This window comes from Apostichopus japonicus, chromosome 3 (genome assembly GCF_037975245.1).
Source record: "Apostichopus japonicus isolate 1M-3 chromosome 3, ASM3797524v1, whole genome shotgun sequence".
Classification (NCBI taxonomy): domain Eukaryota; kingdom Metazoa; phylum Echinodermata; class Holothuroidea; order Aspidochirotida; family Stichopodidae; genus Apostichopus; species Apostichopus japonicus.
Genome location: NC_092563.1, coordinates 27969659 through 27995717, shown reverse-complemented (window position 1 = coordinate 27995717; position 26059 = coordinate 27969659). Strand labels below are relative to the sequence as shown.

At 35.3% G+C, this 26059-nt stretch overlaps 1 protein-coding gene across 3 annotated transcripts in view; it reads left to right on the top strand.

Moving 5' to 3' along the window:
- Positions 1-26059, top strand: part of LOC139965701 (uncharacterized) — a 51881-nt gene that overhangs the window by 3005 nt on the left and 22817 nt on the right. For 2 of the 3 annotated variants that reach the window (XM_071968342.1, XM_071968341.1), the window contains 21 exons: positions 274-405; positions 1556-1759; positions 2029-2196; positions 2450-2533; positions 2980-3030; positions 4813-4896; positions 5381-5452; positions 6375-6458; positions 7153-7374; positions 11520-11666; positions 12105-12188; positions 13179-13337; positions 13824-13970; positions 15052-15210; positions 15501-15596; positions 16573-16707; positions 17258-17341; positions 17630-17713; positions 18394-18477; positions 18840-18935; positions 25754-25837. In XM_071968342.1, the coding sequence (XP_071824443.1) occupies positions 274-405; positions 1556-1759; positions 2029-2196; positions 2450-2533; positions 2980-3030; positions 4813-4896; positions 5381-5452; positions 6375-6458; positions 7153-7374; positions 11520-11666; positions 12105-12188; positions 13179-13337; positions 13824-13970; positions 15052-15210; positions 15501-15596; positions 16573-16707; positions 17258-17341; positions 17630-17713; positions 18394-18477; positions 18840-18935; positions 25754-25837 (2460 nt within the window). The remainder of the gene's footprint in view (positions 1-273; positions 406-1555; positions 1760-2028; positions 2197-2449; positions 2534-2979; positions 3031-4812; positions 4897-5380; positions 5453-6374; positions 6459-7152; positions 7375-11519; positions 11667-12104; positions 12189-13178; positions 13338-13823; positions 13971-15051; positions 15211-15500; positions 15597-16572; positions 16708-17257; positions 17342-17629; positions 17714-18393; positions 18478-18839; positions 18936-25753; positions 25838-26059) is intronic. The other variant, XM_071968343.1, reaches the window with a different exon arrangement.

The window sequence follows — 26059 nt, the reverse complement described above, 5'->3', positions numbered from 1 at the left end:
ACCACTTTTAGAGTCCGGCCAAGCCATAAATATAACATGAATGTGTAGCAAGTGGTACGATAGGTATATAATAACTTATTAAAGATCAACAAACCAACAAAATATATATAGGAAATATATAGGAGCTTGGTAAAGTAGCAAATGTGGTATGACAGATATATCATAAATATATTTATTTATGATTATTATTATTAAAAATTAAATATAGATATATATGTATATGTTTGTACAGCCATACAGTTTGTAACGTTGGCTTGTTTGCTTGCTTGTCAGGATATTCAACATCAATATGAAAGGTTGCAAGAGGAAAGCCAGGAGCTTGGTGAAGAGTGCAATGACCTCAGGCATGACCAACACATTCTTATCAATGCAGTACTCCAGTCCCAAGCTACAGGAACATGGCAGGTATGTAGCTGTCTGCTGTCTTATACCACTGCACTGTTAATATTTTAGCCCAGCAGGGTTTTTATTCCTTGCCGGCAATAGAAGGAATCTTTACGATGGTGATGGCATGTGTGTGTGAGTGGGCGTGTATGTGAGGGGGCGAGTGTGTGACACTTGCTTGTAAACACTGTAACTCAATATGTTCATGGTGGATTAACTTCATACTTGATATGTGGATCTGTCTTACTGAGTACAAGAACTCTATTCTTTCTGTGAAGTTCAATGGTCATTTGGGGTCAACAGAGAAAAATTTGTAAACACAATAACTCAAAAAGTATATCTTTGCTGCACTTCATACTTGGTATGTAGATCCAGCTTGGTAAGTACAAGAACCTTATTGAAATTGGTGGAGGTCAACTTGCTCAAAAACTGTCCACTTGTTCATTCATCTATGTGTCTATACTTCACCTAGGAAGACTGTTCTTTCTAGATATTGAAACATCTTGACATACACATATTATACTATAAAAAACCTTACCAGTGAATTAATTGGTTGATGCCCACAAGGGGGTGCTACAAATTAGAGATGGACATCCCTTTATCTTTTCTGGCTCTCACTTCATTCTTGGACAAATTTAACTCACTAATTCTCCATTAGTCAGATATGTGGAATTTTGAGGCAAATTATATGGCAACGAATCACAAAGCCAACTGGCTTTCTGGTCATAGATTTGCACCGAGTTCCTATAGTTAGTTGAAATAAATCAACAAGTGTTCTCATCAGAAGAAAGCTGCTCAGGTTAAAAGTTCAACTTATTCATTATTTATAACAGAAAGTCACTGTGAGTTTACACCATTTAATCCACCCCTACAGTACCTTAGCCAGCTCAAAAAGTTGTGCTGGATTAGAGGCCTGCTTAGGGCACAATAATCTTGTTCTTGTTTAATAGCATCCTTTGACTTGGGCTAAAAATGCTAAAAAGACTCGGTTATACTTTTGCTTTGAAAGGATTTGTCATTTGATTTGTCATACTGCGATATCCAAAATCATCGTAAGTGTTGATCATTCAATTCCCATTTACTTTGAATGCCACAGCTTACATTATTTGGGTCGATTCCCCGTGTAATCGACTGGTCATATTAATGCAATTCACTTTAATCTCTGGCACAGCATCTCTCAACTCTGGATTTGAGGACAGTTTCTCCATCGCAATTTCCTACCAGTGAAAGGAGTGACATTAAATCACATGAGATCCTCATGAAGGATCACATTGAAGATTTGAAAGCAGAACTGAGACATCGAGATGATATGATCAACGAACTGCAAGAAGACTTGAAGAGATCTCAGCAGTTCCAGAGAGGATCCGCTAGTCAGGTATGCAAATATTGATATCCTGTTTCTTCAAGACGGGTCAGGTAGCTCATAAAAGTGACTAAAAGTTGTTGGTTTTTAACATGCTTGATACTGTCTGGTAAGAACTAGCATAATGCTAAGGGAACACATTTGTGAGGTTTACCGAGGTGGGAATTTTTTTTTTTTTTCGTTTTGTAGAAAAACAGCTCCTTTCTCAATGTTATGTCAGAGATACTAATGAGTTTGGAAACGGGGTTTTAGTGACCAACGTTGATATGTTTTATTTTTAGGTCGCCCAGAGAGATGTCGTTCTTGGTTCAACACAATCCAACCTTGCTCAAATACACGACAAGGAACAGGTCAGGATGGTGAATGAAACCGACAAGGACATCAACATCATGAAACTAAAGAACGATCTCAGACAAACTGAACAAAAACATTCCAGTGCTAAGAGAGAGGTGAGGATTAATGAAACCCAAAGGAAAATTAATAATATCAGATACATGTATGATGAGAGGAGAAAGTATGAAAGTTGACTAATGATGTAAGTTTGGGAGGACGAGCAGAGATTGCAGGTATCCATGGAAATATTCAATGTCGTTTATATCGCATTGAAGCAGGATTAAAAGGTGTGTAAATAAGTACCCTAAATAAACTCAGAAATTTTTGTAACACCCATTAAGATCACAATCAATTTTTTTTATCCCATAGATTGAAGATAAAAGCAACACAATTCAGCGATTACAAGACTTGGTAACGGAACTGGAGGAACAACTCAGTGTCAGCGAATCAGAGGTAAGCTTCTCTGAAACTTTGTGACACGAAAAAACTTACTTTATTCAGCAACACAGCAAACCCACCTGTATTTCAGGTTTGTTTGAGATCTTTGTAAAATTTATTAAAATGACGATTGTTGTTCATTCAATTATAAGCTTCTGTCGCCCAAAATATCAGGCTATGTATCTTTTTGCACTATCCTTTAACTAGTACAGTGTATTTAGTAGAAGAGACAATTGTTTTGAAATGGAATTTGTCTCTTTACAATTCACTAGACAATTGTTTATTGATTAGATGTGGGATCATAAAACAATAAGAAGACAGATGATATCTTCATTTCTACTTCCAATCTTTGCATAATACTTCATACAATATCATTTTTCAGAAAAGTTGAAGATTTTTTTAGTTTTAGTTCAGGCTGGTCACAGTGTTTTATATTTTATTTTAAAACATTCATTATACAGAAAGCCAACCAGTTACAAACCATTTCACTTCTTCAAGAAAAGCAGAAAGGCGTAAGTACCAAACTTATGCTCGGTAATCTTTGTTTGTATTTGTTACTCTGAGTGTGTGATATATAATTTGGTCACCTGTCATTGCTTTCGCCTCATGCGTTAGGAGAAGTCTTTTCCAACATGTGATAGACATGTGACATGTGACACATAAACATGTGACAATGAGATAGACAAGTAAAGAGAAACAGTGATATCTACATTTCAGTACCATGTTTAAGCATTTTAGAAAGTACAATTTAAAACAGTGACAGTAAAATCTGTAACCTGTGATGCCAATGTTTAGCAAGAAGTTGTTAATTCAGCTAGATTATTCAGTTGAGAATGTTTAGGGTTAATCAGTTGAAGAAGTTGCATTGTATTAATTGTAACTGACTAGCAAGCCTGGACAATTCATCACATCTTCAGATGGCTGAAGTGAGTGCTTTTGACTTTGACTTACAAATTATCAGCTCCTTTCCTCAGTTTTATAGCCCCTGTAAATGTGTCAATCAGGACAAAATTAGGACAAAAAACTATCATCCACGTCGTCTGTTTGGACAACCAAGGAAAAGCTTTGCAGGTGGTCCGAAGGACGATTAGTTGATCAGATCAAAGTCAGGTTTGCCTTGTTTAATGAAGTACACTCAAATAGGTCAAATGATAAATTGTTATCTCTCTGTGACTTAAGAAAGTTTGGAATAAAACAAAAATAGTTGTAGCCCGATGATCCACCCAAGGTGAGTTTTACCAGCCCAAAGCTGGTGTTCTATTTACGAAAACTTCATGTTTCTCCTATAGTGTACACATCCGTAATCATTTGTTATTTTACCTCACTTTTTGGGACAACCAAATATGCTGTTTGGACAACCAAGAAGTATGACATGCCTGTAGCGGCAACCAGAAAATGTTCTTAATATATTTGCCCTGTCAATGACTATATCATCCAATGTTCCAAGTTCATCAATAACTATGTTCAATGCTAAGACTGACAGTAAAACTAGGTAAATGCTATATTGATGAGCTTTGACAACCATGTTTGTAATGCCCTGCAAACGGTATAGAGAGTAATACTTTTCTACACTGGAGTAAAGCTTTACTTATATTTCATTGTTTCACTCTTTCCTGCACTGTTAACTTTCTCATCACAACTAACCATAGGACTTGTCCTAGTAAATTAGTAATTGTTCTTAGTCCTAACCATTGTCTTACATTTGTGTACTTTTACCATATGGGAGAGGGTCATAACTCTGTTACTCTAAACTCCATCCGTAACTTTCATCACAGTTAATTAATGGTAGCATCGGTCTCAATGTTTAAAAACCAGTGTTAAAAGTATTTTGCTTTGTCAGATGAAATCCAGTTAGAGCATCATGTAATATATAATTTATTATAATATATTATAATTTATTATAATATAATTTAAAATGAGGTCATTTTTCTTCTGCAAATCCTGTCATCCATGTTTTCTATGCCTGATGACCACATACGCAATACGTACAACTACATTTGTAGAATACCACAACTTTTCACCTCTAATATCAAAAATGGTTATCCTGAACCATACACGTTTCATCTCAATAAAGTCATCATTGAGCTTAACTTATTTTCTCAAAAATTAAGGTAACATCTTTTGACTAAATCATTGGATGACATTAAATTATGATTAATCCTTCCAGGTTAAATTTCAAGTGTAATCCTTTGGGATGTTTTTCATAGTTGTTTTTCATTTCATTGCAGTCTTTCTTGTTGTTTAGAGTAGGCTTATTGACTTTCATTTTGCACCATTTCACTACTCACCCATAGCTCTCATACCGTGAGGCTCATGTCGCTACTCTAGAGAGTGAGTTGAATGCCTGCCAAGATCATAGAAGAAGAATGATTGAGGAGGTAAAAACACCATTGATTTTATCCAATTTTATACCATTCAGGCTTAAATATTACAGGTTTGGATCTTACAGGACAGGGGAATGCCTCATACTTTAAGGTGCATTATTAACCAATTTGCTGCAAATATGGTTAAGATTTCCTGAAGAGCTGCAACTTTGTTTCCCTGCAAGAAAAAGAGGAAACTATTTCACAAACCTTCATAAACCTGCAGTAGTAGGAGGTGTTTTTCTCTTTCAATGAAGAAACTTGACTTTATTTGTATAGTCTCACACTTCATTCCTTATAGCACATCAGACACACTTTATTACACTTTTTGTCATCTCCATTAGCACTTGTGATGTTCATTCATCACTGACAACATCATTGATCTCACAGATGTATAAATATTTTGTTTCTATAAACCGTTTTTCTTATTCATTGTGCAAGTTTTTGTTTTGTTTTGTTTTTTGCTTTCATTTATTCATTTCTTTTCTATCCTTATCAGGTTGGAAGGCTTCAGTCAAAACTTCAATCCAGCCAGAGTTCTCAAGATAGTAACCAGTTGTTGAAGAAAGAAGTAAGTGCCAAGAATGTACTAAACAATGAAACAATAACTTTAAATTCTCCAATAGTTTTTTTTTTCTTTCATAGAATATCAATTAGATACCACATGTCTGTTACCTGAAAGTATAATATGTGGACATATTTTAAAATTAGTATTTAGTCAATGAATAGTTGTACTAAGTTTACATTTAAATTTTGCCAGAGAAAATCTTTTCAATTCTAACCAAAACACTGCTTATTCGATTGAATCTTTTGCTCTAGAAATTTGATAACATAAGTTACAAAACAATCATACGCACCTCTTTAATACTCACTGACTTTTAATTTCACTTTGTCCTTGTATGGAGGATAAAGTTAGAAAGACATTTTTTTGATAAAGTTCCTCAAATATTTCCAATTCTTAGTGAAGAGCGGGGTCAGATTTTCTATTTGTTCAGATGGGCCTGTGCCCAGGATTCTGATATTTAGGGGGTCTTCAAGATAGGAGGTCCAAAAAACAGTTTTGGGGGTGGGGGGGGGGATGAACATAGTAGAAGCATTTCACTGAATATCTTTATTCTTTGTTTCCTCTTCATATAACTTGTCTAATTACAGGTTATGAATGAAATTTTTACACTCTATATACACACATTAATTGCACACCTGCATTAGAAATGCATTTTATTCCTATTAGAAATTCCCATTAGAAATGCATTAAAAAAACCACAAGACCTGTCTTGGCTTTCTCATGGCCAGTAAGGTACCATATAATGCCTATAATATGCCTGTTCCATGCCCCTCCCTCTCCATCTCCTGAAAGTCAATCCTGCCCTGCTTAACCGGATTTAAGGCACATTTGTACTATGCATTTGTCCATTTTTTCTGTCTTGAAAAGACCTCAGAAATGCTTAATTGCTTAAATCTCCTTCATTAAATGCTTTTTTTGGTTCTTTCAGTTAACCAGAAGAGATGAGGCCAACCAGAAATTAAGAAGAGAAGTATTAAGCCTACAGGAACGGCTGGATGACTACCAGACGGAGGTGAGATAGTCATGTCTAATAATAATGTACCCTTCTGATCTTGCTTTCACCTCGGCTGCATTCTTATCATGCAAACTAAGATTTAACTATGTGTATGCTTCAAAAAGAGTAGTTTCTTTTCTCATCAGAGACCTGCTAATTTTTCATGGTGTCTTTTCCATGCCATATTTCCTTGGTCAATATACTTGGTCATAGTTGTTGACATGATGTAGTTTACAGTATCGTGATTTTATTCGCTAGTTTCTCCCCTTCTGTACTTTGCTAGCAACTACCGCCTGTAGCTACCTTTTTCCTGTCTCTAACTTCAGTTGCTTCAAACAGCAGCTTTGTTTACAGTATAATCTTTCTTGTCATTCACACTTCATGGGCATAAAATGCTTCGTCAGTTTTGTGTCCGTCATGCCACAGAAGATCATAATTCTTTTTAAAAATTCTGTGATTTACTAAACACTAAATTGCTTATAACTCTTTGGACAGAATTTTTTTGTCTCCATTGAAATGATTAACAGCTGATTGCACAGATTTAGAGAAAAGAAATAATATATAAGTTCTGCGGAATAATTCCTACATTTACTGGAACGAGTGCGGAAATGATTGAATCTGATGGGAAGTGCTTCTGTGTTGAAGGGTTAGCAGCTGAGTTTTTCCTTGAGCATGTCATTACCACCAGTTCCACACCATTGCATTGCAACAGATTCAGCGTAAGGATAACAAAGTCCAGAGTTTGGAGGGAGAGCTAGAGCAAACCAGAGGAGAGTCACTCCGGAGCAGAGAGAGTTTACAGAAGTATCGAGATGACTTATATAGAATGGAAGAAGAAAAGAAACGTCTGGCAGAGGAGAAAGATGGCTTTAGGCATCAGTTGGAGCATACTAAGTCCTCTGCTCAAGTAACCAGTGCTGCTCTGGCAGATGAGGTGAATCATGATTGTATTAATGGTGATACATTGCATAGTGCAGTAAAATACAGTGTAATGTATTACAGTACAATGTAATGTAATACATTACTGTGCAGTGCAATATTTTGCATTGTAATGTATTGCATTGCACTGTATTGCATGATATTGTACTGTATTACATTATACTCTATTATACTGTATTGCAATGCAATACATTACAGTGCAGTGCATTGCAATACAGTACAATACAATGAAATGCAATACAATACAGTGCAATGCAAAACATTACAGGGCAGTGCAATACAGTATATATAGTGTAATGTAATACAATACAGTGCAATGCAGTACACTACAGAGTCAATAGAGTGTCATAAACACATCGTTTCATATTTATGTTAACAGTTATCCATTAACATGTACAATACTTTAACCTATCCCGTAACACTACGTAACTAAGGTAGCAGTTATAACATTGTTTTGTATTTGTGTTAATAGTCATTCAATAACATGTACAGTGTTTAAACTGTCCTGTAATACTGCTTAAATAAGATGGTTGTTATATCGTCAGCCTGGTGTTATGTCTATAACCGAGGATGAGGCTGTCATTATCCATAGGAAGCCTAACACACATGTCCTTAGTCTCATCCCTGCAGTGTCTTTATATTGCTTTAATTTTAACTCTTGAATTTACTATCTCCAGAGCAGTACTTTGAAGGTAAGAAACATCTTTATGAAAGACAAGTAGATAGTATCATTGTAGCTGCAGCTGGGTTCTCTCTCTGCAGGGGTTAATACTGTATCCCTCTCTCTATTCTGTGAAAGCCCTGGTTTACCATAGCTCCAGTTAAACAGCCACTCCCTCGGTTCAGGTTCTGTCTGTGCCTGGATAAATACTGTATTCCTCTCTCTATTTTGTGATGGTCCTGGTTTAGCACCAGTAAAACAGTCACTTGGTTCAGGTTCTGTCTCTACCTGGATAAATATTTCATTCCTCTCCTTATTTTGATTTTGTGATGGTCCTGGTTTACCATAGCTCCAGTAAAACAGCCACTCCCTCGGTTCAAGTTCTGTCTCTGCTTGGATAAATATTTCATTCCTCTCCTTATTCTGTGATGGCCGTGGTTTACCATAGCTCCAGTTAAACAGCCACTCCCTCGGTTCAGGTTCTGTCTCTGCCTGGATAAATACTGTATTCCTCTCTCTATTCTGTGATGGTCCTGGTTTAGCACCAGTAAAACAGTCACTTGGTTCAGGTTCTGTCTCTACCTGGATAAATATTTCATTCCTCTCCTTATTTTGTGATGGTCCTGGTTTACCATAGCACCAGTAAAACAGCCACTCCCTCGGTTCAAGTTCTGTCTCTGCTTGGATAAATATTTCATTCCTCTCCTTATTCTGTGATGGCCCTGGTTTACCATAGCTCCAGTTAAACAGTCACTCCCTTGGTTCAGGTTCTGTCTCTGCCTGGATAAATACTGTATTCCTCTCTCTATTCTGTGATGGTCCTGGTTTAGCACCAGTAAAACAGTCACTTGGTTCAGGTTCTGTCTCTACCTGGATAAATATTTCATTCCTCTCCTTATTTTGTGATGGTCCTGGTTTACCATAGCTCCAGTTAAACAGCCCCTCCCTCGGTTCAAGTTCTGTCTCTGCTTGGATAAATATTTCATTCCTCTCCTTATTCTGTGATGGCCCTGGTTTACCATAGCTCCAGTTAAACAGTCACTCCCTTGGTTCAGGTTCTGTCTCTGCCTGGATAAATACTGTATTCCTCTCTCTATTCTGTGATGGTCCTGGTTTAGCACCAGTAAAACAGTCACTTGGTTCAGGTTCTGTCTCTACCTGGATAAATATTTCATTCCTCTCCTTATTTTGTGATGGTCCTGGTTTACCATAGCTCCAGTTAAACAGCCACTCCCTTGGTTCAAGTTCTGTCTCTGCTTGGATAAATATTTCATTCCTCTCCTTATTCTGTGATGGCCGTGGTTTACCATAGCTCCAGTTAAACAGCCACTCCCTCGGTTCAGGTTCTGTCTCTGCCTGGATAAATACTGTATTCCTCTCTCTATTCTGTGATGGTCCTGGTTTAGCACCAGTAAAACAGTCACTTGGTTCAGGTTCTGTCTCTACCTGGATAAATATTTCATTCCTCTCCTTATTTTGTGATGGTCCTGGTTTACCATAGCACCAGTAAAACAGTCACTTGGTTCAGGTTCTGTCTCTACCTGGATAAATATTTCATTCCTCTCCTTATTTTGATTTTGTGATGGTCCTGGTTTACCATAGCTCCAGTAAAACAGCCACTCCCTCGGTTCAAGTTCTGTCTCTGCTTGGATAAATATTTCATTCCTCTCCTTATTCTGTGATGGCCCTGGTTTACCATAGCTCCAGTTAAACAGTCACTCCCTTGGTTCAGGTTCTGTCTCTGCCTGGATAAATACTGTATTCCTCTCTCTATTCTGTGATGGTCCTGGTTTAGCACCAGTAAAACAGTCACTTGGTTCAGGTTCTGTCTCTACCTGGATAAATATTTCATTCCTCTCCTTATTTTGTGATGGTCCTGGTTTACCATAGCTCCAGTTAAACAGCCACTCCCTTGGTTCAAGTTCTGTCTCTGCTTGGATAAATATTTCATTCCTCTCCTTATTCTGTGATGGCCGTGGTTTACCATAGCTCCAGTTAAACAGCCACTCCCTCGGTTCAGGTTCTGTCTCTGCCTGGATAAATACTGTATTCCTCTCTCTATTCTGTGATGGTCCTGGTTTAGCACCAGTAAAACAGTCACTTGGTTCAGGTTCTGTCTCTACCTGGATAAATATTTCATTCCTCTCCTTATTTTGTGATGGTCCTGGTTTACCATAGCTCCAGTTAAACAGTCACTCCCTTGGTTCAGGTTCTGTCTCTGCCTGGATAAATACTGTATTCCTCTCTCTATTCTGTGATGGTCCTGGTTTAGCACCAGTAAAACAGTCACTTGGTTCAGGTTCTGTCTCTACCTGGATAAATATTTCATTCCTCTCCTTATTTTGTGATGGTCCTGGTTTACCATAGCTCCAGTTAAACAGCCACTCCCTCGGTTCAAGTTCTGTCTCTACCTGGATAAATATTTCATTCCTCTCCTTATTTTGTGATGGTCCTGGTTTACCATAGCTCCAGTTAAACAGCCACTCCCTCGGTTCAAGTTCTATATCTGTCTGCATATATATTTCATTCCTCTCTCTATTCTGTGATGGCCCTGGTTTACCATAGCTCCAGTTAATGTCTCACCTCTGTTCCCAGGGTAGTACCTCAACATTGGTTTATTAAAGTCAGTTACATTGACCATTATACAATGAACTACAACAATGACATCAATATAATCTCAACATTAACCATCTGGTAGTACATTCTCTCCATCTTCCTATTTCTCCTCATCTCATCTTTTTCTTCCCCACCCTTATTCTATTCTCTCCCGCCTTGTATAGTATAGCATATATGCAGCATTCCTGTAATCTCCTGTAGTATCCCACATGTAATATGTGTTAGTGTCACAAAAATATGCATATGGGACTACCATCCTACTGTGTAAAGATTGTCAAAAGTACTTCCAAATATGCTAAACACTCAAATAATGGTCTCTGGTACACAAACCCCAGGAACTGTTGTATTTCAATCGTCAAAGCATTCCCAAACCTGCTGAGATACTTAAAGGTACTGAAGATACTGAAAGGTAGCTTTGAAAATGTTTAGTAACTTTGGCATGTTAAAACTTTGGAGGCAAATAATGATGACCTTTTAGTAGCAAACACCATTTGCTCATACCTTGTCAATTTCTTCAAAATAACTTCTCACCGATTACCATTGAAGTATGGCCTGTGCTCAAAAGATATGTTGTGATAAAGGTAAAATGGGTTCCCTGTGAAAAATGGGTGCATTAAAGCAGAAGAGGTCTATTAACATTTCAACCTATGTATCAGCCCAGTGAGGAGTTTGTGGAGAAAGAATGATTAAGAACCTATGTTTTAGCCCAGTAAGATGTTATAACCAAACTGAAGTAGCAAAATACATGTTCTTACAATAAAATGCAACAAGATTGTACAATTAGAGGCATTTTTACAGGCAATTTTACAGACATTTTAGTCTCTTGTATCACAGACTGATAACTGACTCTTTGTTTTTCTCAGGTTGCAGATAAACATGACACAATACAGAATTTGAAGAAGGAATACATTGATTTGGATGACAAACATCAGGAAACTTTGAATCAAGTCAAACATCGTATCAAAGTGATAGAAAAACTGAGAAATGACTTGAAAATTGCAACAGAGGAGGTGAGAACGGCACAGAATGGATTACGTAACTATACATGTACATATGAAGGGGGGGGGGGGGCTCCTACCTTGTTTTTAGAAAGTACAGAATTATTTTCAAGATTGATGGGTTATGTTGCATTGAATGTAAATTGGAATACTTTGATATCATGTAGTAGAAGTTGAGATTGTCTTAATTCTCTTTGGTAGCTGATCCAGCAATTTGGTATAATTATAAACAATTTATCGGTTATAAACATACCTTCATGATGTTGGGTACGATGTAAATGTTTTTTATTGTTCTTCTGGCCTCCAAGCTCAGAGGGATTTTCATTGTTTTCTTTGAGTTTTGTACTCCCCTTGATGTATGTACCATTCTGATGATTCCAACAATACAGTGTAAAAATGCAAATTTCCTAGTTTTAAGAAACAAAATCTCTTCAACTTATGAACAAACAGGTAGAAGAATTGAAGACAATTGTCAGTGAGAGAGATGAAGAATTATCCAAATCACAAGCAGAACTTAAGAGACTTGAAAGTGAGGTAGGTAAATTTTTTGCTCTTTCGGAATTGAAGGTTCTGTTTCAATAAAAGATTGTAGTGAAATGCACATGGTGTCAAAGGTGGGGACCAAGGGGGGGGAAAGGGATGTGGGGGGAGGGGGGAAAATTTCTAGATTCCCATTACCGATTTAGATAGGGGCATGAATCTGTATGGGAGGGTCATCCTGGGACCTAAGGAGTGGTCAAATTCTTCTCTAACTGAATAAAAATGTCCCCCTACTGATGAGAGTGGTGGAAGGCCATGGCCTTGTTGTCACTGCCATGTGTAAAATTGTAAACCAATCAGTTGCTCATTTTTTTTTTAGGCTAGATTGCAAATATTTTTAAGCAAGGCAAAGAGAGATTTACTATGTATAGAAGTAAGTTAGCAGATTTTATTGTTAAGGCAGTAGCTTACCTCTATCACAGACCTCCCAGCAAAACCTTTAAAAAACCTCAAAAAGGGCTCTTTATTTTTCAAAACTACTCTTTAAAACGTTTATTTTTATTTATTTTTTAAATTTGTTTTTTATAAAAAAAAATATGTTAAAGATTTAGTTTAGAGTAGAAACATTGTATTCAGTCATGCTAACCATTGACCATGAAGTTTTTGTGGACAGCCAGGCATGATTCATGCAGTGGTACAAAACAGACTCACAAACAACAGTTAATGTAAGTCAGGTATTTTAAATAAGCGCCACAGATGTTGTAAAAACCTAACTCATTTCGGACCTTTAAACCTTTATTTTCATGTTTGAAACCTTAAGTTCTTCATTTACAACCTTTAAAAGAACCTTTATTTGTTGACGAGCTACTGGGAGGTCTGCTATCAGCATCTGAGATGAATAAAGCCATCCACTAATAACGTTTGCATTGACAGGAAAGTGTTCTGCTTTACCATTACTCAGTGTACTGTACTGTGATCAGACCGAAAGATAAAACAAAACAAAAGAATTGAAATCAATAAGGTATTTTGTTCTCCTTGTCCTAGATGAGCAAAGTGAAAGTAGACTTTGAGGTAACTAAAGAGGAATCAACTCTAACTGCTGCACAGCTGAAAGCTAATATCTCAGAGAAGGATGGCTCTGTGGTCGATCTAAGGTCAGAGGTCAACAGATTACATGAAAAACTGACAAAAAGCCAGACACAGGTAAAGACATCTTGACCAATAACAGATCATATTACTTTTAGTGAAATGTTAGAGAGGTAGTGAAGATTAAAGGAGACAGGCAGACATCTGGTGAGTGAAATCAACGAGAGTTTCTCAGAAGTAACCGAATGCTACAATAGGTTTTGGTACATGTAGGACCGCCAAGTGGTTGCAAGAAAACATTGATTTCACTTTCCAGAAGAAAACATCTTTTGGCGGTGATGTTTCTTAGGTTTACTAGTTTACAGATGAATGTAATTTTTTTGTTAAGCAAAATATGCTGTTTTTTGTTTTCCCAATATTAGATTGTCTTTTAATTGGGGGAATGACTTCCAAGTGTCCAAGAATATATCCATTTCTCTTCTGAAAACTTAAACTTCAGGCAGTTCAATTTGTTTTCCAATTTATTCTGGGTATGATTGGTAATTGGTAATCGGGTTGTTTATTTGATTGTTTTCCTAATGCTTGTTGTTGTTGTTGCCATAGTTACAACAGAGGGAAGACACCATCGGTCAGATACAGCGACAATTGAGGGATTTACAAGAGGACCTTCGTAAGAAAGAGGCTGCATTACAAAAGCTGGAGGTAGACCTGCTAGCTGCACGAGAAGATAAACGAAGAACTGCTGAAGAAGTAATGCTTATCATTTTTTGGGAAAAAATGGGTTTGAGGGTGGAGATTCCTACCCTACTCTACCCTTAGATCAAATTATTTGTTACCCAACTGTTTGCCATACTGAATCGTGCAAACACTGAGTATAAAGTTTATCACCATTATCTCCTGTTGCTCAGTTTTTGCTTCAATGTGGTGCCAATTAACATGCCAATGCTGTTGCATACTGTAGGAATTCTTCTTGTGCTAAACTGGTAATTCATACTAACAGATGTTTTGTTGATGGGTAAGATTGATGATTCACTGATGGTTGGTGAATATTCATACTTCATCACATTGCTGATTCACTGATGGTTGGTAATTATTCATATTTCGTCAAAATTGCTGATTCACTGATGGTTGGTGAATATTCATATATTGTCAACATTTCTGATTCACAGCCAGTTGGGACAATTTCCTAATGATAATACCTCTCTAAACTGTACTCCAATATCATGCTCTCAAAGCACTGGTATTGACAGTACAAACAGTTCCTAAACTTGATCTTAAAGAAACATGATATTCATACTGCTTGTACTGACAATACGAGTCTCTGAAAGCTGGACATGACACTACAGTATAGACAAAATTGTCCCAACTGGGTGCTGATTCACTAATGTTTGGTGAATATTCATACTTCATCAACATTGCTGATTCACTGATGGTTGGTGAATATTCATACTTCATCAACATTGCTGATTCACTGATGGTTGGTGAATATTCATACTTTATCAACATTGCTGATTCACTGATGGTTGGTGCATATTCATACTTCATCAACATTGCTGATTCACTGATGGTTGGTGAATATTCATACTTCATCAACATTGCTGATTCACTGATGGTTGGTGAATATTCATACTTCATCAACATTGCTGATTCACTGATGCTTGATGAATATTCATACTTCATCAGCATCTGTCAGACATTTCATGCTGAATGTTCTTTGCCATACTTTGGCTTCACGTACCAATAATTCACCTTACTTGCACAACACAAGTTATTTTTATGCCAGCTGTGTCCATATTTTCTCAACTCTGAAATGATTTGATCATTCTTCCAGCTTGCCAGGAAGGACTCTACTGTCAGTCACACAGAATCAAAGTTGAATCATGCTCAACAGAAACTGCAAGAAGCAACGGAAGAAAATGGAAGATTGTCGGCTCGGCTACAGGCTGTACAGATCACTGTGCAGAATGAGAAAGAAGTAGTTACATCACAGGTGAGTGGCAGCATTGTGGTAAAATGTTTCTGATAACTTCTGAAAGCTTCAATTGATTTAAATAGTCTGTGGTATTTGTTATTTTACATAAGTTATCTAGAATTATATCATTTGTAGTCATTCAGTGCTTTCCAATCGGTGTTCGGTTTGGTTTTGCATATGCTTAATAATGATAAAAGTGATAATGTGAATTTTTATGTGAAGTCTGTTGTAACCAAACAATTATTTGCATGCTTAATGCTCAGTGGTTTAAAGTTTACAAATGTTGCCTTCCTTATTTTACAATTCAGGTAAATAAGAGAGACGAAAATTTAAGGAAACTCCAGGTTGAGCATTCTGCCTCTCAAGACCATCTAAGACGAGCAGAAGATAAGCTTTCATCTCAGGTGAGGTTTAATTCTTGTATACTTTGTGGTCAGGTTGGTTTTAAGCTAAAACAAGGGGCTAACGAGGTTTGATTGCATTGTTACTTTTATAAGTGTATAATTGGAATCGGTTATTGTTAATTCAATGTTTATTTTTCATGTTTGTCAAAATGAAATCTGCTCCTTTCTTCCTTCTCTAAGTTAACAGTAACAACAATGGTTCTCAAGTATTCTTCTGTCAACCGTAACGAGATTAAAATATTTGAAACACTAAATTGTTTGGAGGTGCTTGATGCATGTTCAAGAACTGAATGATCCTTGTGTTTAAATTGATGATATGTTCTACAGAATTACTTATCCAAGAGTGGCTGGTTGCTGATCGCTACGGAGATGGATAATGCATGAAGTGATAATCCAGGCATTTCATTTATTGATTCATATTTGTGTGTTGGTCCAATGTGTGTGAGTTGGTTTGATGCCTACATTTATCGATTATTTATATATGTGACGTGATAATCCGTATGTTGGAATTATTAGTCCATATTTGTGAGTTGATTGTCTGTCTGTCTATGATACACTGCCATGTCTCCTTGGTCACATTTTAGAGATCAATAATTTGTAGCATACTCTTAACCATTTTATTTATTTAACCTAGGACTGGGCAAGGGGGCATTTAAGTATAATGTCATTATTGAAACATCCATTACTGCCATTCCTGTGTTTTCCATTAGTTTCATGATCATCAGCCCTGGGTATTTGATCTCAATTTAAATTGATTTTTGTGTATAAGTAAGTTGGCCTGACATTTCGATCCTAGCAGGATCTTCTTCAAAGGCTAAAATTTTAGCCTTTGAAAAAGATCCTGCTAGGATCGAAACGTCAGGCCAACTTACTTTTACACATTCTCCTACACAGGCTCTCTAGTGGATAAGCAGTTTGCTAACAGTTTTATTTTATTTTAAATTGATTTTTGTCAATTTTTATTTTTTCCATTTAGGAACTTCTACTAGAGCAGCTGAAACATGAAACCAAAACCATGAATTCAGAGCTGGAGAACAAAGATGCAAATATTCACAGCTTGGAGAGGCAGTTGGAAGACATCAGAGAGATGCACTCAAGCACTAAGGAAGAAGTGAGTTATAAAAATAAGTACTAAGTAACAATATTTAAATCATGGTAATAGATTATTGAATATTCACTATATCTGAATATTCAATAATCTATTACCATGATATTGGAGTACAGTTTAGAGAGGTATTAGCATTAGGAAATTGTCCCAACTGGCTGGTTAAAAAATAAGTACTGAATATTTATGCCATGGTTATACATTATTGAATATTCACTTTATCTGAATATTCAATGTGTGAAAGGTTCTAAGTTATTAAGATTATGAGGAGATGTATCGGTGCTGTGTAAAAAAAATGAATGTTGACATGATGTTTACTAGATATTAAACTTTTGAGACCTAGCCGTCGGGATAAAAAAAAAACAGAACCATGTTGGATTTGCTTATTTTGTAAAAGAGAGAAAAGAGAAAATGTGTTCTCTAATCTTATAATGATCAAAATCCAGCAGATGCTTCATTTCTGCATGTAAATAATGGTAAGAAAGAAGACTTTTCCCACAAAAATTTGGAATTTGGATGTTTTCTCACCACTACGTCCCATTTGATATGATTTCAGATTGCACGATTGGAGGAAGCTTTGTCAGAATTAAACAGTGAGTTACTGACTGTACAGAACAGGGAAGACTTGCTCAGTCAAGATGTAAGTACCACATGTAGGCTGCAATATGGAAGGCTGGGAAGGGGCACCTTTCTTGTGTATAACATTGTCATAACTATACGGTGCTCTCAAACAGTAGGTAACACATGTGTGACCCTCAATCCATCCCCTTTCCCCGACCTTCACCATGAGCCACAGTTTAGTCTTCAGGTAATGACATATATATCTGGATTACCTGTAAAAAATCTTGAAAACCAACAGAAAAGTTTTAGCCACAAATATCTATTGACTTTCATTTAATCTTTCGCATTTATCATCTTCTTTTTGTAGTTGAAGTCTAAAGAAGACCTTATTGCAGAGCTGAAGGCCGATTCCGAAATCCTTCATGTCCAACACAATGACCTGCTCAGCAAGGTAATGCTTGGAATAAAATTTTAGGACAGTTATGCCATAAAATATAAAACATTTACTATGAGATTTCATCACTATTTTAGGACAGTTATGCCAACCAGTGGTATGGTCTTCTCATTGAAGGGTTTCTGAAACAGTCTTAAATGAAATGCAAATAAGATGTTAACATTTGGCCACTATAGAAACTTGTTGTGCATCCAACATCAGATTTTAGTCCATCTACCTTCTTGAGCACAAATCTGTTTCATAAAATTTGTTACATTTCTGTCACACTCGATGTTTAACACTGCAGAAATAATTTGCTCTTGTGTGTCGGTAAAACTCTTTCTCCAGCAGTAAAATGGTATTGTTTTCAATGCAGATATGATCTGATCCCCACTCCCCCTCCCTGTTCCCATCCCTCTCTTTCCCCTCTCCCCTACCTCCTTTCCCTACCTTACAAAGAACAATATTTCTGTCATCAAAAGCTGCTGTTTATCAAAAGTTTATATATTAAGTTTTAGGAGATGGCTTTTTTACATTTTCAAAGCAGAAAAAGTTCATGTCATACAACACAGTAATAACTGAACAAGACTGGTAGGAATATTTCTGTAGTTACAATTTAACACAGACTATTTTTTATTGGCATATCTGCTTCAAGTTTTTTGTTCTGTTCATTTCATGTTTGACTTTTCTTCCACCAGGTAACAGAACGAGATGTAGCTCTGCAGAGACTCAACTCCGAAAATACCAAATTGAAGTCTAAAAGCCACGAAAAGTCTGGCGAGGTAAAAATGCTGCTCACGATGCTTTTTATGCTGTTTAGTGATATAAGCGTGATAACTTTCACTTGCTTGACTCAAGTCGTTAGGAGCTTATGGCAGTTCGATTCGAGTTTGTAGCTGCAGAGGCCAAAAATAAAGAAAAGATAGCTCTAGGCATAAAGTACTGTTGATATGTGACAGAATATATATCAAGATAACTGTGTACCTTTAATGTAGGAGGCTCATCAATCTGAGTGGCTGGTCTACCTAGTTTAGTTCAATAAATAATTTTCTTAACCTTTTTTAGCAGTGAAGTGTTGGAAGATAGGAGAGAGTGATACTCACAACCTTAAGCTTCATTGTGATTATTTTATCACCATTTTCAGTTACAAAGACAGTCTGACATTGTGAAAAAGTTAGAAGAAACCCTCTCCAAACTTCAATCAACATCTCAAGAAGGGGCCAGGAAATCCCATGAACAGGTTTGCAACTTTCTCTACTTGATTTCTTTCAATTAATTTGATAATTTGAAGATAATTCTTTGTTTTTCTTGACCCTAAAGTTCTTTCTTCTTAAATAAATTTATTTTCTAGCTGCTAGTCATGAGTATTTTGTAACATTGCAGACTGATGATCTGAAGATAGCCTTAGCTTTCTTAAATCCTTCTTAATTGCTATCTTGCATCAAGATGTGAGAAAGGTTTAATTTTCTAAATAAATTAACATTATGAAGACAACAACCTAGTTCTTTCATCTGGCTTTTCCTGGGAACATAATGGCAAACTCTCAAGAGAACCACTGCAGATTGCCAAATTGTCAAATTTTTTCCAAGCCCTGATTCAATGTTCTGTTTAAATCACTAAAATCTTTTATGAAATACTGACTTTATATATATGTTGATATATATATATATATATGGGTGTCCGCATATGAAGTGGGAGGCCCGGGTTAGAATCCCGGTGGAGACTGGAAGTTTTTTCACTGTTCTTGATTTTCCAACTCATTACAATTTCAATTAATTAAATATATATATGTACATATATATAAATATAAATATGTGAAATATAGATATATATGTGTGAAATTTTCAGGATTTTTAATAGTTTGGAATAATTCCAGCTACATTTCATTTGAGACAATATTTTAAGAAAGAAAAAGGCTATTTAAGTTTTTAAATTCTATTTCCAAGCAACTACGTACCTTGAAACTGGAAAAAGGGTTAATCACACAAGGAGGTATACACAACAATAAACCTTCCATCTGGTATGGAGGTGTATTCTGGTGACAGGGAGTTTGTATATACGTGGAAAGTAAACCAAAGTTCTTTGGAGACAGTACAGTATGGTTACTGCTGTTAATTTTGGTTGGGCCAGTAAAACACTAAAGTATTTCTTATCAGAAACACTTAAAGAAAAGTAAAAAACAATGCAGTTATACTTGCATTAGATCTTATATATTTTGCAGGAAATCCGAAAATTTTTATTTTCAAATTGTAGCTCAAGCAATGATTCCTGCTGTAAATAAATTACTCTTTAAGCCTTAGTGGAGACTAATCTCTATTTTTTTCATGACTCTTTTGTATTTTTTCCTTCCTTTTCTGCCGGGATTAAATTTGGTCTGTTTAATTGGTTAATGTCTGCTTTCTAATTTCTGCAAACCAAAAACGTTGCTATTGTTTAATAAAAAATCTTTGCAAAACACCTTTTTGTGTATATTTGAACACCTCCCTCACACGATGCTGTTGATTATGTCTGCGACTGTCGTTTCTATTCCATGCATCCTAAATTATGAATTTATGATTTAATTGTAACCCTCACTTCTGCACTCCTTCATGTATTTCCACAACTTCAATTTTTTCTTTGACTATGTATTGACTTGTGTGTGAACTCTGAATGTACACCTGTGCAGTTTGTGAAGGACATTATCAATGTTAGATGTCGCATTACCATGGCAACGTCCTTGATGAAGCTCCTTAGTGAAATATTTAAAGATATTATGGATGATTTATGAACAAGAAACCTTGGGGCAACAGAATGTCATGGAATCTCCTCTACTCTCATTGAAAGGAAAAATCAGTATAAACTAATAATTTTGATTAAAAAGGATTAAAACGATATTTGGACAATCATTTGAAGTTCGTTCCATGATTACATTTGTCAAGTGGTATTGTAAAGCGTATTCTTTCTTCTTTTGACTTTTTAAGCTTTTGATATTAAAACTTTGTTGTTAAGTATTATTCTAGTGAGATGCACTCCTACATCGGTTTCAGGGTAACCATTTGCACCTTAACATAAGATGTGTCAATATTAATATTAGTATTAAATAAGATAAAATACAAAAGCATGTGAACCATCTTAAATAAATGAGAGTAGACTGAGCCATATAATGGAGAGGATATGCAAAGTTTCTGAAATTTACATGATTACTTTGACTTATCAGCAAAACATGCCCATATTCCATGATGTGCAGATGTATTCATTTTTTTAAACTAAACAACGTCATATGAGAAATGATGATAGAATGAAATGAACAAAGTGCTTTTAACTCAGTTTCCTTGCAGTGACCATCTGCGCTAAATGATCATTTACCATTTAAAGGTGCGGTAGTTACACAGAAAATGTCTTAATGATTCACACAGAGTCATCAAATGTATTGCAAGGTGGACCCTTCATTTCATCAATGACCTAACCTTATCGAATAAAGAAATCGTATTAAAAATATGCTACGCTTCTTCAAGACAAAAAGAACATTCCTGTCTAAAATATTGATAACATGAGAAAGAGAAATGAAAGAGAGAAGAGTCAGCTGTGATACATGGTCCTAACTTATCCCATAAATTGCCCCTGTTTGATCTTTCTAAGCTTCTTCTTTAAATGTGTCCTTAAATGTTACCTATCTAAAGCAGATATCCAAGATTACCTTGAAATCTGCTTCCTCCGAATCTTTCTTGATTATCAATGGTCTTATGCTCATAAACTCACATGTGTTTCCAGTGCAGTAATATTGTTAAGTGTAAATTAGTAGATCTTACTAAGTTACTATGCATGTGTTTACAGTGCAGTAATATTGTTCAGTGTAACTAGGTAGATCTTACTATGCATGTGTTTACAGTGCAGTAATGATGTTCAGTGTAACTAGATAGATCTTACTATGCATGTGTTTACAGTGCAGTAATGTTGTTCAGTGTAACTAGATAGATCTTACAATGCATGTGTTTACAATGCAGTAGTGTTGTTCAGTGTAACTAGATAGATCTTACTATGCATGTGTTTACAATGCAGTAGTGTTGTTCAGTGTAACTAGATAGATCTTACTATGCATGTGTTTACAATGCAGTAGTGTTGTTCAGTGTAACTAGGTAGATCTTACTATGCATGTGTTTCCAGTGTAGTAATGTTGTTCAGTGTAACTAGGTAGATCTTACTATACATGTGTTTCCAGTGTAGTAATGTTGTTAAATGTAACTAGGTAGATGTTACTATTCACATGTTTACAGTACCGTTATATTGTTCAGTGTAACTAGATAGATCTTACTATGCATGTGTTTTCAGTGCAGTAATATTGTTAAATGTAACTAGGTAGATGTTACTATTCACATGTTTACAGTACCGTTATATTGTTCAGTGTAACTAGGTAGATCTTACTATGCATGTGTTTTCAGTGCAGTAATATTGTTAAATGTAACTAGGTAGATCTTACTATACATGTGTTTCCAGTGCAGTAATATTGTTAAATGTAACTAGGTAGATGTTACTATTCACATGTTTACAGTACCGTTATATTGTTCAGTGTAACTAGGTAGATCTTACTATGCATGTGTTTTCAGTGCAGTAATATTGTTAAATGTAACTAGGTAGATCTTACTATACATGTGTTTCTAGTGTAGTAATGTTGTTCAGTGTAACTAGGTTGATCTTACTGTGCATGTCTTTACAGTGCAGTAATTGTTCAGTGTAACTAGGTAGATCTTACTAGGCATATGTTTACAGTGCAATAATGTTGTTCAGTGTAACTAGGTAGATCTTACTATGCATGTATTTACCATACAGTAATGTTGTTCACTGTCACTAGGTAGATCTTACTATGTATGTGTTTACAGTGCAATAATATTGTTAAGTGTTAGATAAATTAATTCAAAAAAATACTTTGCCAGTAGAAAGGAAAAGGTCACTTGATTTTTTCGGCCAGTAGACATTAAGAACAGTCAAAGAATGGGTATGATATGCGTATCTTACGTAAGCTTTTTAATCGGCAATTATTATTGGGCTGCTATCAAAACCCTGTAAATTAACTGATGTTTGTTGTAGTTCAGGAAAATGCCAGTGCAATGTTGATTTTAGCCAGTAGATTTTTTAAGCACTGGCTCTTTGTTTTTGTAGCATTGTAACAAAATTGTTAAAGCAGATCAGGTTATCTCATCTCCCTACATATAATTAATCTCATGTATCTACATATAATGTATAGGGAGATGGAATATTTTACTTCACCCCACATCAGAAATGTGAGGAAGTGTGTGAGTGTGTGAGCGAGCAAAAATGTGTGTCGCAAACTCCTTCTAGGCCGTAAGTCCGATCAAGTTCAAACTGAGTGGGTAGGTGCTTGACCATGTAAACTTGTGCCTGCGTGATAATCATGATTGATGATGTCAAAGGGCAAGAAACCTAAAAACAGGTTTAAAGCCATATTCTGCTTGTCAACATGTAGGAAAAAGGCATTAAACCACACAATATGTAGAAAATGATGAGACAATTTTTAGAATAGGACAGATTCATGTGTTAGATGTTTAGATGCCTGATCATGTAAACTTGCACCTGCGTGATTGGTTATTGTCTAAGGTCAATACCCCAAATCTGGTTTTTAGCCATTACCTGCTTGTCAGTATGTTGGGAAATGTCATTACACCATTAAGAGATATGTAGAGATAATGAGAGGCGAGGAGTGCTGCAACTCCATGGATTGCCCTCTTGTTATATTTTCATTTATGTACATACATTATAATTGTGTGAAGTGAATCATAGTTTATCATTTGTGTTTCTAAATGTATTTCCTTGTGTAACATCAAAGTGCCATAAATTTGACAAGGTATTTCAGTACACAGCTGACATTTATTGCTATGCAATAATATTTGTATATTTATATATATATATATATATATATATATATATATGTGGGTGTGTGTGTGTGTTTTATGGATGACACTAATTATTAACAAATAGCAGATGCACTCTAGATATTTATATGTTTTTGTGTGTGTGAAATTTTGAAAACGGTAGATTTTTAAGTAGTCTCCCTTTGTTTCCTAAAATTGTTTAGAATATGATAGCAATATTTGTCTAGTCTTATGGATTTACTACTATCCAATAGTCTACTCATGTTCAAGCATAACAGCATCAATCTTTCAATTTCTTGTGTCTAATCTTTCAACCCAATGTGTCTTTCGTGTGTCAAATAGAATTGTACCTCTGTACTTTGGTATGGTTGTTTGTGTAATAATATCTTGTGTTCAATCAATGTAAACCATAAACAGTCTCATGGTGTATTATATTATGTATATTAAACCTTCTTTACTTTCCATTAAAATATGGTCATTTCTAGCTCATTTCATCTATTGTTGTATGGACTGGGGGGTGTGATGGGTAATCGAGATGTGGGAGGAATATTGGCAAGAGCATGTTGGGCTAGTTGTGTATCCTAATCTTGAGCAATAGCTCATACACGCAGGGAAAAAATTTAGTGTTCCAATTTTTGCATAGCAGGATTTAGAGCTCGCAAATTTATCTCTTATAAAATAACTATGGTTTCTGTGTTCAAAACTGCTAGATGCATCTTTGCACTTGTATAGCAATTTCCCTATTTAACAGAGCGTTTTGTGATGCAACAATGGATAAATTATTCGCTAATGCATATTATTACTTTATTAGAATTTGAGACGTGTACTATTAATGCATCCTTTGTTCTCTCATTGTCTTAAAACAAAGATATTGATGTTTCATTGTCCTTTCATGTCTTTTGTTAGTCCTTTAGAAAGTGTAGTATTTATCTCATCTTAATCCTTTCTTATCAATTTTAAGTGAAAGTTTTTATTATTACTCCATAATTGATTTGAATTGTACCAGCCATTTTTAAAATTGAATAATATTTGACTCCAACTTAGTGATGGATAGAAGTGTCCAAGTAACAATAATTTGTGGAGATTAATGAATTATAACAAAAAAAACTTTTTTGGCTGAGTTGTCATTACAGTGTTACTCATCTTGCCATTGCTGGAGTTAATGCATTCATGAAAATAAATAAAATTATGAAAAGAACATATTTTCAAAATAAAATATGCTATCAGGATGTGGTTTTCATCTCATAATTTTGAAAATGTATGACAAATGTTGACACAATCAATGTTTGTCTTCACTTTGCTCAGCCTTTATGATTGCGTATGCATCCTTAGTGTCTTGAAAGAGGATTTTGAAGGTTAAATAATCTCTTAACGACCTTTAAAAAATGTTATTAAAACCATCATTAATTACCCTTAATAATTGAGGCAATATTACCTGTAGAACTGTTTTAATATTCAGTGTCTTATCAATAACCTTGTGACTTTGAAATGAGAGATCATCTTAAATAATATTTATCTATTTTATGTATTGCTCTGTTTATTTATATAGTATTGCAATCTTGATATCACCTTGTAACTTCTCAAATTTTGTGAATAGTTGAAAACAATAAAATCTGAAATAAAATGTGAAGTTTTGATGCTCCTTTTCATATATAATGGTGAACACACATAAGCTGCTAAATACCTGCCATGGAAAGGAATGCACTGTAATTGAAAAAGAAATTATTTATTTGTGAGTTGCCTTGTAAGCATTTGTGGACTGTATTGGTCTACAGGGCTGCTTACAGTGAGAATGAATAGGTTAGAGAGGCCTATTCATAGCGATATTTGTTTATCCAAAATACAACCATGACACATTTAGCCTTTTGAGAAAAAGTTATCTTCAGGGTTTTTCAATTGACTATCTATTCAATATATTCATTTTGAGTTAAGTAAGTATTCAAGTTACCTTTGTGTTTTTCTTTGTCTTATATTTTCATTTCCCTGTTTCTCTCTCTCTCTCTTCTTTCTTTCCTCTCTTTGGCCGGACAATAATTTTCACATCCTTGTTTTCATTTTACTATCTTTTTGCTAACTCCATTTTTTTTTATGGCAAATTGTAATTATCCCTTAATTAATTATCTGACCCCCTAATCAAAATCTCGTCCCTACATGTTTTTAACACATTTTGCTCTTTTTCTATGTTTGTTAGCTACTTCACAAAGAAGATGAATTGAGCAAGACGAGAGATGATTTAGCTGCCTCTCAGAGAGAATATACAAACTGCTATGAAGAGGTAAAATAAATATCTGAGTTACATGCCGGTTCTGTATATAACCTATATATCAACACATATATAGTATAGTATATATATAGTATAGTCTATAACCTATATATAACACACATAGTATATATTTTGTATACATATGGTATATTCATATATATATTGTACATATATATAGTATTGTATGTAGTATAGTGTATAGTATATATATTATTATCATATATAACATAGTAT